Source organism: Herpailurus yagouaroundi, unplaced genomic scaffold (genome assembly GCF_014898765.1).
Source record: "Herpailurus yagouaroundi ecotype Mexico unplaced genomic scaffold, PumYag 77, whole genome shotgun sequence".
In the NCBI taxonomy this organism is placed as follows: domain Eukaryota; kingdom Metazoa; phylum Chordata; class Mammalia; order Carnivora; family Felidae; genus Herpailurus; species Herpailurus yagouaroundi.
Genome location: NW_024412388.1, coordinates 17,387,067 through 17,404,174, shown reverse-complemented (window position 1 = coordinate 17,404,174; position 17,108 = coordinate 17,387,067). Strand labels below are relative to the sequence as shown.

At 42.2% G+C, this 17,108-nt stretch overlaps 1 protein-coding gene across 4 annotated transcripts in view; it reads left to right on the top strand.

The window, feature by feature from the left end:
* Positions 1 to 9,163: 9,163 nt before the first annotated feature.
* Positions 9,164 to 17,108, top strand: part of HNRNPR (heterogeneous nuclear ribonucleoprotein R) — a 33,708-nt gene continuing 25,763 nt past the window's right edge. For 2 of the 4 annotated variants that reach the window (XM_040464591.1, XM_040464575.1), the window contains exons 1-4: positions 9,164 to 9,295; positions 12,529 to 12,697; positions 14,976 to 15,094; positions 15,719 to 15,826. In XM_040464591.1, coding sequence (XP_040320525.1) covers positions 12,541 to 12,697; positions 14,976 to 15,094; positions 15,719 to 15,826 — 384 coding nt within the window. In that variant the 5' untranslated portion in view covers positions 9,164 to 9,295; positions 12,529 to 12,540. The remainder of the gene's footprint in view (positions 9,296 to 12,528; positions 12,698 to 14,975; positions 15,095 to 15,718; positions 15,827 to 17,108) is intronic. The other 2 variants (XM_040464581.1, XM_040464598.1) reach the window with 2 other exon arrangements.

Here is a 17,108-nt window from a genome sequence, read left to right as displayed (position 1 = left end):
CTCCATATTTATGAGTCTCTTCTGTTCTGTCCCCCTCCCTGTTTTTATATTATTTTTGCTTCCCTTCCCTTATGTTCATCTGTTTTGTCTCTTAAACTCCTCATATGAGTGAAGTCATATGATTTTTGTCTTTCTCTAATTTCACTTAGCATAATACCCTCCAGTTCCATCCATGTAGCTGCAAATGGCAAGATTTCATTCTGATTGCCGAGTAATACTCCATTGTATATACATACCACATCCTCTTTATCCATTCATCCTTCGATGGACATTTGGGCTCTTTCCATACTTTGGCTATTGTTGATAGTGCTGCTATAAACATGGGGGTGCGTGTGTCCCTTCGAAACAGCACACCTGTATCCCTTGGATAAATGCCTAGTAGTGCAATTCCTGGGTCATAGGGTAGTTCTCTTTTCAGTTTTTTGAGGAAACTCTGTACTGTTTGACAGAGTGGCTACACCAGCTTGTATTCCCACAAACAACGCAAAAGAGACCCTCTTTCTCCGCATCCTCACCAACATCTGTTGTTGCCTGAGTTGTTAATGTTAGCCATTCTGATAGGTGTAAGGTGGTATCTCATTGTGGTTTTGATTGAGCTTACTTTAAAAAAATGTATGGGCCTGGGTGGCTCTGTCAGTTAAGCACCCAGCTGACAGCGTAGAGCCTACTTGGGATTCTCTCTCCCAATTTCTCTCTCAAAATAAATAAATAAACATTTTTTTTTTTTAATTTTCCACAAGTGGCTTATCGTGGGGGAGTCAGAACCTATGAAATCCAGATTTTTGAGGTAAGTTATTTGTTGGATGGATGAATATACTATGAATGGAACCAGAACACCGAAAGAGGAGGGGTTTGGGACGGGTATGAAGATTACAAGTTAAGTCATTTAACAAACATTTGTTGAGTACCAGTTTAGGTACCTGGCATAAGACTGAATGAGATGAAGACTCTGCCCTTGTAGAACTTATATGCTGGTGGGGGAGATGGACAATAAACAAAGACATATATCATCAGGTGATAACAAGAAAAACAGACATAAGGGAAGGAGAGTGAAGGGGACCGCTATTTTGGAGAGTGCTCAAGGAAAGCCCCTCTAAAGAGGTGACATTAGAGCACAGCCCTAAATGAGCCACCAGAATATCTGGGGGAAGTGTTCTGAATACTTAATTTACTGAAGAGCAAACGTTAAGTGGTGAGGCAGTGGTTGGCATACTAGAGGAACAACCACCAGGTTGGTGGGGGTGGAGTTCATTGAGCAAGGGGTCAAAAGGTGGGAGATGGAAACCATCTTTAGAGACTGGCTGTTGAGTCTGAAGAACCTACTGCATCCAAACATATAGTCATATGCCCATCAGGTAGTTGCAAATGTGAGTCCAGAACTCAGGGCCAAAAGTGGGGCTGTACATAAAGAAATGGGAATAGCTGGTATGGAGATGATAGTGTAAAGGACGCATATGAATGGGCGACCCTGATAGAGCGTAAGAACAGTGTGAAGGGTGGAATCCTGGGAACACCAGTAGATAACAATGGGCAGAGGAGAGGACCTAGAGGTAATACCTAGAAGTATTACAGAGCCCAGAAAATCAGGAGACGAGAGTCACAGGGCCAAGGGATGGGGCATATTTCAAGCTGTCCAAACATAGCAAAGATGTCTAGTGAGATACTGTATTTGAAACCCTTTGTAAGTGGGAAAACTCTATGTGAGTACAAGGTATGACAGTCTTGTTATTATTAATGATAATTAGAGAACACTTCCTCCTTCTAAAGGATATTTCAATTTAAGGGTAATGAGAATTTAGTTACATACACATAGTCTATTTATAATCAATTCTTACTGTCTTATTGAATTTTAAAATCAAATCATAGGTAAGTTTAACTGAAGGAGCAGGATTCACAGTCCCTGTTGAATCTGATTTGGGTAACCATGTATTTAACTTGTATACTTGAATATGGGTAAGAATATCTTAAAATTCTCCTGGATTTGGGTTAAGAGCTTACAGTAACACTTCCGTGAACAATTTGCAGACTATAGCTCTTCTTCCCTTTAAGGGAAGCCTTAAAATAACTAGAATTCAATGGACCAAATGTTATGTTCAATAGTCTCCTGGAATTTGATTTCTGGAATTTAGATAGCAGGTGTCGCCACCGCCTGTGCCTCTCTCTTTAAATGGCTGCAGAGTTCAGTGTCAATGGATAGATGGATCAAGGTTCTCGTGGTGGGTTGCCAGGGAATCTTGTTGCCAAGTATGCCAAATTCTTCCATGAGACCACGTGTTCGTCGCTCTTAAACTGGGTGTAACAATCCTAATTAGACTTGAAAGTTGATTCTTGCCTTTCTTGAGTGTGGAGGAATGGAAGGTTAGAAAGGAGCACTCACTTTTCTCGCTTTTTCCATATTCCCTCAACAGAACTCAAGGAGAACAGAGAACTCATGAGAAAAAGTAATAAGGACAAAAAGAACTTCAAAATCAGAGACTTCCAACATAAGCTTTGGGAATACGAAGGCTTTTTTTTTTTAATGTTTATTTATTTTTGAGAGGGGGAGCAGCAGGGGAGGGGCAGCAGGGGAGGGACAGAGAGAGAGGGAGACACAGAATCCAAAGCAGGCCCCAGGCTTTGAGCTTTAAGCACAGAGCCCAACGCGGGGCTCCAACTCACAAACCACGAGATCCTGACCCGAGCTGAAGTCAGTTGCTTAACCAACTGAGCCACCCAGGTGCCCGGGTAATATGAAGTCTTAAAAAGAGGGAGGTTTAACTTTATTGGTTTTGATTCATCTCTTCTGGCTGTGTAGCATAATGATTAAGAGACTAGAATCTGGAGTTACACCAGAGTTTGAGTCTCAGCTATAGCTCGGGCCTTAGTTTCCTTTCTTTTCTTTTTTTCTTTTAATTTGTTTTTTTTTTAATTGTTTTGTTTGTTTTTATCTATTTTTGAGAGACAGAGGATAATTAGGAGAGGGGGAGAGAGAGGGAGACAGAATCTGAACCAAGCTCCAGGTTCTGAGCTGTCAGTACAGAGCCTGACACAGGACTTGAACTCATGAACAGAGAGATCATGACCTGAGCTGAAGTTGGATACTTAACCGATTGAGCCACCCAGGCACCCCCCCCTTTTTTTTTCTAAGTTTATTTATTTTGAGAGAGAAAGCAAGGGGCAGAGAGAGACGGAGAGAGAGAATCCCAATCAGGCTCCATACTGGCAGAGCGGAGTCTGACATGGAGCTTGAAACCACCACAACCTGAGCCAATATCAAGAGTCAGAGGCTTAACTGAGACATGCAGGCGCCCTGTGGGCCTTAGTTTTTTCATCGGTAAAAGGGAGTTGATACATTTTTGTACTTGCCTCACATACTTCGAGCATTAAATGAGCATTAAATGAGACAACGTGGTTATGTGCTTAACACATGTTAATAAGTATTATGAAATCCATATAGGTTTAGTCTTCATGAGTCATTTTCTTTTTTTTAAATTTTTTTTAACGTTTATTTATTTTTGAGACAGAGACAGAGCATGAATGGGGGAGGGTCAGAGAGAGGGAGACACAGAATCTGAAACAGGCTCCAGGCTCTGAGCTGTCAGCACACAGCCCGACGCGGGGCTCGAACTCACGGACCGCGAGATCATGACCTGAGCCGAAGTCGGCCGCTTAACCGACTGAGCCACTCAGGCGCCCCTTCATGAGTCATTTTCTTTTCTAACAAACCTACCCAGAGAACTGTTGCTTCCCAATGTCGAGACCTTTTGAGGACACACGTTTGTTCTTAGATGCCGTCATTTCTCAGAACAAGCTCCAATTGCTTTGGGAAGCCAATTTGCAAACCATGTAAGGAAAATGTTGCCATTATCCCATATCACAGTTTGCTTCGGACTCTGAATAGTATCCTCTAGCTTATCAGATTGACAGTGATGATATTTTGGCTGGTAAAAATAGGTACCCTCTACAAGCGAAGACTCTGTCAGTGCTGAGACCTTAACTGAAAAGTAGCTTGGTGAAGTAGCTTTAGACTCACACAGAGCTGGGCCTCACTGAGTTTCAGTGGTGTGGCTTTGCACAAATGTTTTAACCTTTCTGAGACTTGTTTTCTCCAATAAATAGGAAAATACTACTCTTAAAGCTTTCATATAAGGAACATCAGTAGCATGTGTGAACACCCAATACATAGCAGAAGCTTAACTTATAGTAGGAGTGATTGTTGTTTAAAATGTCTTGCAGCTAAGGTGGAGATACGCTTTCCATTTTAAAGTGGCTTTGACGGGGGTGGCTCAGTTGGTTAAGCGCCTGACTTCAGCTCAGGTCATGATCTCACAGTTTGTGGGTTCGAGCCCCGCGTCAGGCTCTGTGCTGACAGCTTAGAGCCTGAGCCTGCTTCAGATTCCGTGTCTCCCTCTCTCTCTGTTCCTCCCCCACTCATGCTCTGTCTCTCTCTCTCTCTCTCTCCTTCAAAAATAAATAAAAACAGGGGCGCCTGGGTGGCGCAGTCGGTTAAGCGTCCGACTTCAGCCAGGTCACGATCTCGCGGTCCGTGGGTTCGAGCCCCGCGTCGGGCTCTGGGCTGATGGCTCGGAGCCTGGAGCCTGTTTCCGATTCTGTGTCTCCCTCTCTCTCTGCCCCTCCTCTGTTCATGCTCTGTCTCTCTCTGTCCCAAAAATAAATAAAAAACGTTGAAAAAAAATTAAAAAAAAAAATAAAAACATGAATAAAGTGGCTTTGACGAATTTGAGAATTAGGAGAGAATTCAACAGGCCAGGGCAAGGATAATCTTCAAAAGAAAAAATATGCGACAGAAATGATAAAGGCGGCATACAAGAAGGCCTTGGGGTGAACTGACTACAAGCTGTTTTCAGGTCAGCCACACTGCATATTATTTCTTAAAAGAAGCACAATCCTAGGAACTATAAATGAAAAACAGCCTTCAGTTCTGGTCAGCTTGGTTGTAACAGTTTTGGAAAGCTCCTTAAAATAATTTAAAAGAAAAAGGAGAGAGAAAGTTTGATGAAGAAAATGAAGTTTGAGGTTTTCAGGTAATGCTGGGTAGAGGACTCCTGGCACCTAATGTCAGCAGGGATTGTTTGCTGATATCCTTTCCACAACAGGCTACACGTGGTGTTGGTTTCCTATTTTTCCTCTCCTCTTTCTTACTTTCTATATTGTTTCTTTTCCCTTTCCCCTGCCTGTGCCTTTGAACTATGCCTGGGATAGCTCGTCCCTGTTAGTGGCAAGTGAAGGCACTTCGAAGAAGGTAGATTGATGTAATCGTGTTTGGAGTCTGAAGGATAAAAGGGAGAAGCATGACGATCGATCTAAGGTTCCGGTAAGAAGGGTTGATACATTAAAAAAAAAAACATTTTTTTAATGTTTATTTATTTTTGAGAGAGAGAGAGAGAGAGAGAGAGAGAGCGCGAGCAGGGGAGGGGCAGAGAGAGAGGGAGACCCAGAATCCGAAGCAGGTTCCAGGCTCTGAGCTGTCACAACACAGCCCCACGCGGGGCTCAAACCCACAAACCACGAGGTCATGACCCAAGCCGAAGTCGGACACTTAACTGACTGAGGCACCCAGGCACCCCAAGGAGGGTTGTTCATTTTAAACATTCTCTGTTAACTTTAGTTTGTAAGTAGTAAAAGTCAAAGCTTCAATTTGAATATTCTGGTGCCCTCTAATTGTTTTGAGAAGCAAAAGCACGTTCGTTAACATATCAGCTCAGACCACACATCTGGTCTGTGACAGGTAAGGGTTGTAAAACAGCCTGGATGCACTGTTACCTAATCTCAAAAGATTAGGGATATAGCTGGTGTGCTCCTTAACAGCTCACTTTTATTATGTTTATTTATATATCTGGCCTGCTTTGTCAGCTTTGCCTGCTTTGTAAGCTCTTAGGGGATAGAGATTGTGTTTCATTCATTTTATATTCCCTACTTTTTTTTTTAATGTTTATTTATTTCTGAGAGGGAGAGAGTGCAAGCAGGGGAGGGAGGGACAGAGAGAGGGAGACACAGAATCTGAAGCAGGCTCCAGACTCTGAGATGTCAGCACACAGCCCAAGTCGGACACTTAACCAATTGAGTCACCCAGGCACCCCCACTTTTAACACAGTGATTTGTCTGCAGAGGCATACAATACGTATTTGTGGAATATCAAATTCACAGACACATATACACACACACACACATTTTTTTTTTGAAATTCAAAACTCCAATGACCATATTTTCCAAACTAAAAAAATCAAGATACATAGTCTGAAAAGGTGGAGTATAGTTATGAGGACTATATGGCCAAAATACTTGAAATGTTATTCCAGAAAATATCAGGTGATGGAATCACTTTAATTGCAGTATTCAGCCCAGGGGTTCTTATCCTGTGGTCAGTGGAGCTAAAGGAGTCTCTGGATGGAAGCAGATGGTCCTTCATCTTGGACAGAAAGAAATCTTATCTTTCTTTTCAGCAATGTCCAACTAAAACTTCGCATTTTCCACCATCGTGAATACGGGCAACAAACCACAGTAGAATTAGCATCTTTCACTCTGTCACCAGTAGAAATCACAGACATTTTCATATCACATTATAGTTATCATGGACTTCTTGAATACCTTCTCATGACTACTTTAAAATTTCAGTAGTTAGAGCGCCTGGGTGGCTCAGGTGGTTAAGCGTCTGACTCTTGGTTTGGGCTCAGGTTATGTGATCTTGTGGTGATCAGTGAGAGCGGGTCTTAGTCCCACTCTGTGCTCTCAGCACAGAGCCTGCTTGAGATTCTCTCTCCCTCTCTCAAAATAAAAAACTTAAAGAGAAGGGAAAAAGAGGGGTGCCTGGGTGGCTCAGTTGGTTAAGTGTCCGACTTCGGCTCACGTCATGATCTCATGGTTTGTGAGTTCGAGTCCTGTGTCGGGCTCTGTACTGACAGCTCAGAGCCTGGAATGAGCTTCAGATTCTGTGTCTCCTACTCTCTCTGTCCTTCCCCCGCTCACACTCTGTCTCTGTCTCAAAAATAAATAAACATTAAAAAAAACAAGAAAAAAAAGAAATACTTTAAAAAAGTTAAAAAATAAGGGGTGTGTGGGTGGCTCAGTGGTTGGACATCCAACTTCGGCTCAGGTCGTGATCTCACAAACTGTGAGATCATGTGTGAGGTTTGAGCCCTGCGTTGGGCTCTGTGCTGACAGTTCAGAGCCTGGAGCGTGCCACGGATTCTGTGTCTCCTTCTCTCTGCCCCTCCCCTGCTCGTGCTCTCTCTCGCTTTCTCAAAAATAAATAAACATTAAAAAATACATAAAAAGTTAAAAAAAATTCAGTAGTTATTTGATCTACTGCAAGATCTTGATATTTCATGTTAGTAAAGACTACTGTATCACAAGTTTGTTCTTAAAATATATTAATGTATTGTGTTTCAATATAAAGTTTCTTTTGTAATGCTATGTATTTTATTTTTAAATCTAGAAGAGATCCATAGTTCTTATTGGACTGTCAAAGGACACTAAAAAGGTTAAGAACCCTTGAGCTAGAAAGAGGTTAATAAAGTTTCAACTTTGAGGTCCCTCACTTTTACCATGCCCTTCCAAGATTGTGTTTTTCAATTTTTTTTTTAAATCATTTTATGTTACTTCTCACAAAGATCCCAGCATTTGTGTAAGTTTCACTAATCCAAAACTTGGATCCACTGAGACATTTAGCTTGGTACTGGGCATAGGTTTTTATTTTTTAATTTTAAAGTTTATTTATTTAGAGAAAAAGAGAGAGAAAGAGAAGGTGAGCACAGGAGGGGCAGAGAGAGACTCCCACGCAGGCTCCAACTGTCTGCTCCAGAGATGGAGGCCCGACTGGAACTAACGAAGGGCGAGATCAGTACCTGAGGCGCAATCAAGAGTCAGACACTTAGGGGCGCCTGGGTAGCTCATTCCTTAAGGGTCTGACTTCCTTCCGCTCAGGTCATGATCTCACATTTGGTGAGTTAGAGCTCCACACGGGGCTCTTTGCTGACAGAACAGAGCCTGCAGCCTGCTTCTGATTCTGTTGTCTCCAGATCTCTCTCCCCCTCCCCGCTCCCCAGTAAATAAATAAATAAACCTTTAAAGAGACGCTTAGATCACCCAGGCGCCCCCACATAATAGGTTTTTAATAATTAATTTGGGGCTGGTCGGTTCTGAGAAACTTAATTGATCCTCTGGTGTATCTGGAAATCCTGCAGACCACTGCTTGACCTTCTCCAGTCCCTAAGAGGAGTAGGGTATTGGATGTTGGGATAGGGAAGAGCTGGGCAGGTTGTGGGAGGAGACAGGCTTTGGACTAAGGCGAGGATAGGGAACAAACCGGTAAGGGCGGAGGGTAAGAAATAGGTTTAGGAATAACAGGAATTTGCTTCCTTTGGGACTTAGCTCTTTTCCCCCCGCACAGCTCTTTTGGCTTCACGCATGCGTATGTCTGCCTTACTACTTCATAAAAAATGAGCTTCAAACCCTGTGGGAAAAAAGGTCCCTGTTCCAGCACGTGTGAGTTGACACTGCTCTTGGGTCATGCCAACTTTGGCGATTTCCCTCACATTCTGAGCTGACCCAGTGACGTGTGGAAGGGAGCCAGGGGGCAGTTTTCCGATCCGAGGGATGATTTTCTACGTGAAACTCTACAGCCAGACGGCCGGCCAAATCATTCTTAAACCGCGTTCCAACCATCGCCCAAAAGATGACCCAGAGGGAGGCCCGACCGCGTGGCGGTGGGCGTGTCTGGGGCGAACGCCGGCGGCGCGAGAGGGATTAGGGACGCCTCGGCGCGGGCGAAGGGACGGGAGGGTCGCGGCGGAGCGAGGCCCGCGGGGACAGCAGGGGGCGGGGTTCCGGAGGCGGCCACGCGGCCTAGCTTTTCGGTCTCGCCCCGGCGGCGAACGAGGAAGGAAGAATCCCGGCTTCTCAGGGCCTGGTGCCCCGCAGCCTCGCCTCTACCCGGGGCTTCACCACAGACCCCTTTGTGTTCCTGCCCCCGCCCCGGAGGCGCCCCAGCCGGCGGCGCTGACTTCGCTCATTGGCTCAGCCGATGGCTTCATCGATTGGCTCCCTTGTCCCCCTGCGTGAGCCGCTGCTTCTCGCTACTATTGGGCGCCTGGGCTGCCTTTCAGGCCGCCGCGCGAAATGATTGCCCGGCCACTCGGAGTCCCTGGAAGCAGTTCCGGGAAACCCCGCGTGCTGCCGGGATCGCGTCTCTGTCCATGAGGGGGGGAGGGGGTGGCGCGCGCGCCATTTCTAGTCGTTTTCAAAGCGCCTCGCGCTGATTCTCACGGGCCCGGCCGGCGGCCCCAGCTCTGCCCTGGTGAGTCTCGCGCCGGCCCGTGGGGGGAGGGGCCGGGAGCCCCGATCCGACCCGACGGGGCCCATCCCGGGCTCGGCGTCTCGGGCCCAGTTTCGTTTTCGCACCGAGGCCCCGGGGTGGGGGTGGGGATGGGCTGGGGGCGGCTGCGGCTTCGGCCTCGTCCGGCCGCGCCGCGGAGGGCCTAGCCCCGCCGAGGCGCCTCCTCGCCCTTGCGCATCCTCCCCCCGCCCCTCCAACCCTCGGCCCGCGGTCCGCTTCGCCGGGTGCTCTCCGCGCGGCCTGCTGGGGACGGCCGTGTTTTTCCCGCCTCCGCCGGCCGCTCCACGCGGCCGGCCGGGCGGCCTAAGGCTCCCGCGGCCCCTTCGTCTCCCCCCCCCCCCCCCCCCACTCCGGAGCCGCTTCGCTCTCGTCTCGGCCGGCCTAGCCACGAGTGGGATGTGTTACCGATCGGGACGGGCCTGAGGAGGTGGGGTGGGCAGGGGGCGGGATGCAAACCCGGGGTTACCTGAGCCGGGAGAAAACTTTTGTGCGAGCTGGAGCCCAGGGGCCGATGTGTGTAGGAAGCCTTCCTCCCCTCCCCAACGCTGCATGCTGCGAGCCGAGATTTGAAGGAAAAAATGACTACTAGAGGCCACGAAACTTAGGCTTCGAGCGGCGTCTGAGAGGCACGATTCTGAGACTGTCACAGGCGCACCAAATTGGAAGGGCGATTCTTTCTCTTAGGCGGCAGTAACCGTGTTGCCACAAGATGAAACTTAAAGCCAAGGGGTTCTTGAAAGGTTCGGTCCTTTCACGCTGACCTGTTTGAGATTTTTGCTGTCCCTCAAGAGGCTGAATTTATGTCTCGTGAGTCAGTCGCAGGATAAGGGCTTGACACTCCTAGCCCGTGAGATGACCGTTAGTTTTCATTTCTTTGGTCCTTTTAAAGCCCGTCTCTTAATATGAAGAATTTGCGCAGAGATGTTCAGAAAAAGTCAGGGAGATGTTCAGAAAAAGTGCTGACTTCCCAAATCTCCCAGCAGCCCTTTACAATCTTATTTAAATGTTTCCTTTTTGCAAAAATGCTTATCAAATGACTCTAGTCACAGTACATTTGCTGCATCCAGAAATATGGTTTGGCTGTGTGGCATTGTGTTGAATTGACACAAGAGTTTTAAACGATCTATGACATAAAAGACTTTTTTTTTTTTTAAATGAGCACATTGTATTTGGCTTGAGAGAGGTTTTTTCCTTGGTCCGAAAGGTTTTATTTTCTGGAATCTGATTATTTTACTTTTTTTGTTGTTAAAGTTCACAAACTTTTTGAAAATTCCAACCGATTTCAGAATCAACTTGTAGGAGAGCCTTTGCAATGAAATGATGGTCATAAATGTTTCTGTCTTGTGCTTAATGACACAACTTGTCTTTTTGCTTTACACATACTTAAAAAAAATACCACCTTACCAGATGTTCGTTGAACTTTCCTGTTAAAAATTTGCTTCTTTTCTGTGGCTAATAGAATTCCCAGGTGCAATACTGTAAGGGTCTTGTGATACTGAGAACTTTTGAGTTCTGATGATCTTAATGGTTGTATTTGGGGGTGGGGGAACGTGGGCAAACAGAACTATATGTTCGCAGATTTTGGACTTTAGAGTGCATCTTTATAGAAATAGGTTGTATTAATCAGTAAACGTATTCATCTTACACTGTAAGTAGTTTCTTGATCAAAAGCGTGCCAGTTTTGAATGTTTTCGTTTTTGCCAATTCATCAGAATTTGAGGCTTGCCTTGAGAAACATTTCTCCACCCAGAGTTTAACCAGAGTCTGCGTCTGTATAGACATTAGTGGGCTATCAAGTCTTAACGTTTGTAATCATAAGAAGTCATATTTATCTTATTTTCCGAATAACCCTTTTTGCATTTTCCTCTCTTCCTGTTCTCTATTACCTCCTTCCCCTTGGTCTTCCTCCCTTTTTCATTAATGTCAACTAAGTATCTGTGGACTTGGAGATGAAAAGAAGTTGTTATAGGTCAGAAAACTGCACCTGCTGCATTTGCACAGTGGTTGATAAGCAATTTGGAAGTGTGGTTATCGCGGGTTTTAGTGCTTTTTAGGAAGCTTGTATTTTCTTTCTAGCTAACTGGGGTACCTTGAGGTTCATCAAGAAAAGTAGGCTTCTTCTTGAGATCCACCTTCATGTCCTTTATTTCAGTATTTGTTGCAATGTCTTTATTCTGCTGCTTATTATCTTCATCACATTCACTACAGACCAGTGCACTTTAATTCCCTGTCTTTTAGAGGCAGTGTAGAGACTGGCCTTATATGGTTTTATTATCTAATCTCTCTCTTCAGGGAGTTGGTCCATTTCAGCATTACATACAGGTTGAACATACAAAAAAATAATTTGGGTAGGTTAATCTGGGACATCTGACCTAAGTTTACCCTAATTTAGGTAATGTTTGTTGAAACTATTTGGAAGAAGTTAGCTGTCCATTCTTCAATATGTTTTTGGAGCTTTATTTTACTGATATGAAAAATTCAATACGTACTCATGATTTTTTTTTTTTAAAGAAGCAACCTCAATTATAGCTCATGTTTTATTTTATGTGGACTTAACACAATCGTTTAGCTTTTAAACTTGGTCATTTTTTCTTTTAAATCTGTGAATGGGAAAATAGCAAATTAATTTTAGAAAAAAATTAATGTCAAGTTGTGTTTTTTCTTTTTTAAGTGAGGCGGAGAAAACCCAAACCACCAGCATGTTGAACTAGAGACAGCAGAGCATTTATTTCACACCTATCCTAGATTTGAAGCAGAACTAGGATAATTTGAAAGTCCCTAAACTTTGATGAAGTGGTCTGTGGGTGTTCATTGTTTCTAAATCAAACTTTTAAAACTGTATAAGAATTGAGAGCTGATGGGCTTTTTAGGATTTTGTGATTTGTTGATATGCTTGTGAGGACACAACAGCTGCTTTTGTTAATCAGCAATTCTACCTTTAGTAAATTCAAGCCTTTTTTTTAACCTGGTGTACATGAAGTTCCTTAAAGATCTGATGCTTCCATGTACATTTTTTACGGTTTTACAGGATTATTATTGCAAATTTAGGTCAGATACATCACAAAAGGCATATAATATTATTTTGATAGAGTTTATTAGCAGCATGTATACAAATTAGTTTAGATAAATCATGCATTGTCCTACAAACTAGTTATTTCTGGCTTAATGTAATATAGCTCCTGAATTTTTTCCAGCAGCATAATAAAATGGCTAATCAGGTGAATGGTAATGCGGTACAGTTAAAAGAAGAGGAAGAACCAATGGATACTTCCAGTGTAACTCACACAGAACACTACAAGACACTGATAGAGGCAGGCCTCCCACAGAAGGTGGCAGAAAGACTTGATGAAATATTTCAGACAGGTATAATATGCATTTCTTGTTTCTGACTGGTTATGAAAGTGAGGGCAAACCACTTTGAATTTTATAGATTTTTTTTTTTAAGGTTAAATAATACTTATTGTTTCTGATCTATGTAGAGCTGAATGTTTGTTACTTTCCCTTCATTGAGGGCATATTGGGTTTGACTTTGATATTCTTATTTCATTATTTTGAAGCCTTCTTAGTGTTGAATATGCAGTCTTAGTTGTTTCAGAACGGTACATCAATTTGTCTTAGATTTACCACCAATTAAAATGTATGTTTCAGCATACCAAATTTTACATTTTCTTAATCTAAATCAGTCATCATTTTGCTTTTACTTTTCTACTTTTAGCTTCTTAAAGTGATTGTTAAATCAGCTTAGGTCTGATTAGGTGGCATAATAAGAGGACTGGTGAGACTGTATTGTCTGAAACGATAATAAATGTCAGACTTCTTGAGAGTTTGTGGCCTGTCTAAGTTTCTAATAGACAAAAATCCACATCTCTCAGTAATTTGGAAGTGTTTGGTTTGTAACAGCTGCTTTTAAAAAAAATCTAGAAGTCCCATGGATAAGTGCTTAAGCAAATATGAATATCTTAATATGGTTGGTTGTAAGTGGTTTGAAGTTTTAAAGAGGGAGAGAAATATTTACCCTTAGGGAGTGTTGTTCATAAATAAATGTGTCCTCCCCCTTTGGGGCCATAGATGGAAACTTTCTTCCTCTGTGTTTTGTGTGCCTATCCAGATTTGGGAGAGAGAATTGAATTGTCTGACAAATGTGTCTTAAGTACTCTAGTAACAAATATCTGTTTTTTTGTCCTTAAAATTTTTTTTTTTTTTTCAAATCTGAGAAGCTTAGGATAATTTTAGACATTAAAATGACTTTCTAAAAATGACTCCTGGGTGATGGTTCCATTTGAAAATCAGTCCTCAGGAACTTGCCGTGACATTCTGCCATAGAGAATTGGCAGTGATTTGCTCAGAGATGCTCTCTTGTAGAGTGTTTGTTATTGATAAGAGGCTGATGGTTTGGGTGTAGGGTTGGATTGACAGAATGGATTGATGGGTGTCCTGAGTTGTGGCTTTGGGTGGTGGTATGGAATATGGAAGTAAGGAAACTCCAATTATTTAGGCATGCTCATTTTGAGCTTTTAAAACAAATCTTGGCAACATTTTCTTAAAGTAACTTTACAAATGGCATTACATTTATTTAAAATATATTTATTGTATGGAATAACGTTCTTTTTGGCTTTATCAAAATGGAGTCACTTTTGATGTTAGTTCATATGGACTCGGGTTTTAATCTGCCAAATATTTCCATTTTACATTGGATCAATTCTGAAATATATTCTTACATAGAGAGAAACACAACACAAACTTAACAGACTTAAGAAACTATATTATAAATTGAGTAGTTGTTCTGTGTGCAGTTAATATATGTATAGATTGCAGTGCCAATATATTTTCTGTATAGTTTACTTGTAAGTCCACAGTAAAGTCCTTAATGCCATTTGAAAAAAAATAGTCATTATTGACAGTGTTGTGAATGCCACAGCATCTTTTAAACCTCAGCTTGACACACATCAAGAGAACAAAAGATTGCCTTAAATGACTTTCAGAATTGATTAATCAAGCTGCACTTGCATTTGTAGAAGAGTTTAAAATTATGCCTTTCCACATTCTGATTGCAGCAAAGTGGATGCTCAGATAAACAAATCAATTTCATTTTCTCTTTGGTGCTAAGGAGGAAAAGCCTTTGATACCTTTTGGAGAGTGGAAAGAATTATTTAATAAAAATGGTTTCTTTTTTTTTTTTCCTCCCACCTCTTGTGTGGTTAGCAACGACTACAGCAGTCCATATAATTTGAAGGTTGATCCTTGGGGAATACAGTGTATGCTTACTACTCTAACATAAATCAGAGTTTGTTATATTAATGCTTAATCTGTAGTACAGTGTGTGCATCAGATTTAACTTCCAAACCTTAAACCTTTTGGGGAGTGGGAAACGGGGTTAGGATTTTTGTGGGGTTTTTGTGGGATGTGGGGATTGAAATTTATGTTTATAAGTTGTTGACATTTTATCTCTTATTTTCATATTTGTACTCTTGACCTTTCTGTGTATATTGTATTTGTATAGCTGCCTGTATGCATATTCAGTGAAAATGCAGTTTGTTAGTAATAGTGTCGAATATAACAATTCTTGATTAAACATTGATAGCACAGTTTAGATTATCCCTTTTGTTGCAGTAACATTACTCCTTTTCAATTTAATTTTTAGGATTGGTAGCTTATGTCGATCTTGATGAAAGAGCAATTGATGCTCTCAGGGAATTTAATGAAGAAGGAGCTCTGTCTGTACTACAACAGTTCAAGGAAAGTGACTTATCACATGTTCAGGTAAGGCCATTGCTAGAAATGCCTTTGAACAACTCATGATCTGAAATTACTTTACCATTACTTTTTTCCTGAGGGAGTTGGTATTTTTTTGTTTGTGACTACCTCCACTTCTTTTAAAAAAATTAGTCCAAAGAAAAGAAAAACCTGCTTATGGCAAAGAGTTTTCAGAAACAAAAGTGTTAAGTAAAAGTCTCGCCCCACTTTGCAGTAAGTTACTTTAAAAACAGGGTTTGCTCATTGTTATTAGTAGGTTTTTACATGTTTAGATTCCTGCGATCTTAAACATTTTTGGGTTCTCTGATTCTGTTTTATTATCTTGGAGGGAAATAATGTAGATAAGAATAGTTTTGGAATGTCTGGCAAAGATAATCCAGACGCACTTGAATATGAACAAAATAGAAGACTGTTTTGCCAGTGTGGAAGGTAAGCTCCCTGAGGTCTTGGCTCTTACCCTCTGCTCCAGTCTCCAGTACATAGTAGCCTCTCGGCAAATATTTGGTGGGTGAATTAATGAGTAAATATTTTGTTAAAATTCTTGTCTTTTGAAATTGTAATTTAATTATGTATTTGACCTTTCGACAATTCCTGGTGGTTCTTTTTCATTGAATTACTTGCCTGTTCTAGAACAAAAGTGCATTTTTATGTGGAGTTATGAAGACCTACAGGCAAAGGGAGAAGCAGGGGAGCAAGGTGCAAGAGTCCACAAAGGGACCTGATGAAGCAAAGATCAAGGTAAAACTTGACTTGGGTAGTCGTGGTGATACTAAGTTTAATGATGAGATTGAAGGTTTTTTTTCATGTTTTCTAGGAAGTTTTTACAGTTCCACTTTTTTTTTTTTTTTTTTAAACTAGCGTTTTAGAAATGAGATAATCTAAGGAAAATTAAGAAGCATTTCAGGGGCAAACATTCAATTGTATGTTTGGTGAAAAGCCCTAATTCAGACTCTTGCCTCATTACTTGTTCTTCTGACTGTGCATGGTACATGTTTATTGATGCTTCTGATAATAGCTTTTTAGATTGATTCAGTCATGTCTCTTGGTTTGGTGTCTTTCTAAGCACTTTGTTTCTCTTTATCTACTTCAGTGTCCTTGTTTGTACACTGGGAAGAGTGATAGTACCCATCTCATAGAGTTGTGAGGATTAAAGGAATTAAGATATGTCACGTGCTTGGAATAATGCCTGGAATGTGGCAAGAACTGTGTAACTAGTACCTATTACTGTTACTGTCCTTGAGATAAACTTCCCTGAAAGGTGAATATAGGGCTTTTGGTGAAAGACCAGTGAACCTAATTCCTTTGTTAAATGGATGTTGATGTTTTATTGCCACAGAGATAGACTTTTCAAGTTGAAATAGTTACTTTACTTAATGAAGCTGTTTGTGCAGTCTTATGTTTTAGACAGGAAATAGAACTTGTGGCTTCTATCATGGAACTGGTTTACATAAACCTCCTTTTGTACCTTTTCCCCCCTCATCTATAAAATGGCATGACCCATTTTTTTTTTTTTAAGTATTTACTTATTTATTTTGAGAGAGAGAGTGGGAGCAGGGGTGGGGCAGAGAGAGACAGGGAGAGAGAGAATCCCAAACAGGTTCCACGCTCTTAGCGCAGAGCCCAGTGCAGGGCTCAGACTCTTGAACAGTGAGGCCCTGACCTGAGCCAAAATCAAGAGTTGGATGTTCAACCCACTGAGCCACCCAAGCACCCCTGTATTTTTTTTTTTTTTTAATTTTTTTTTCAACGTTTATTTATTTTTGGGACAGAGAGAGACAGAGCATGAACAGGGGAGGGGCAGAGAGAGGGAGACACAGAATCGGAAACAGGCTCCAGGCTCTGAGCCATCAGCCCAGAGCCTGACGCGGGGCTTGAACTCACGGACCGCGAGATCGTGACCTGGCTGAAGTCGGACGCTTAACCGACTGCGCCACCCAGGCGCCCCACCCCTGTATTTTTATTTTAAATGTTTTTTTTTTTTTCAACGTTTATTTATTTTTTGGGGGGGGGGACAGAGAGA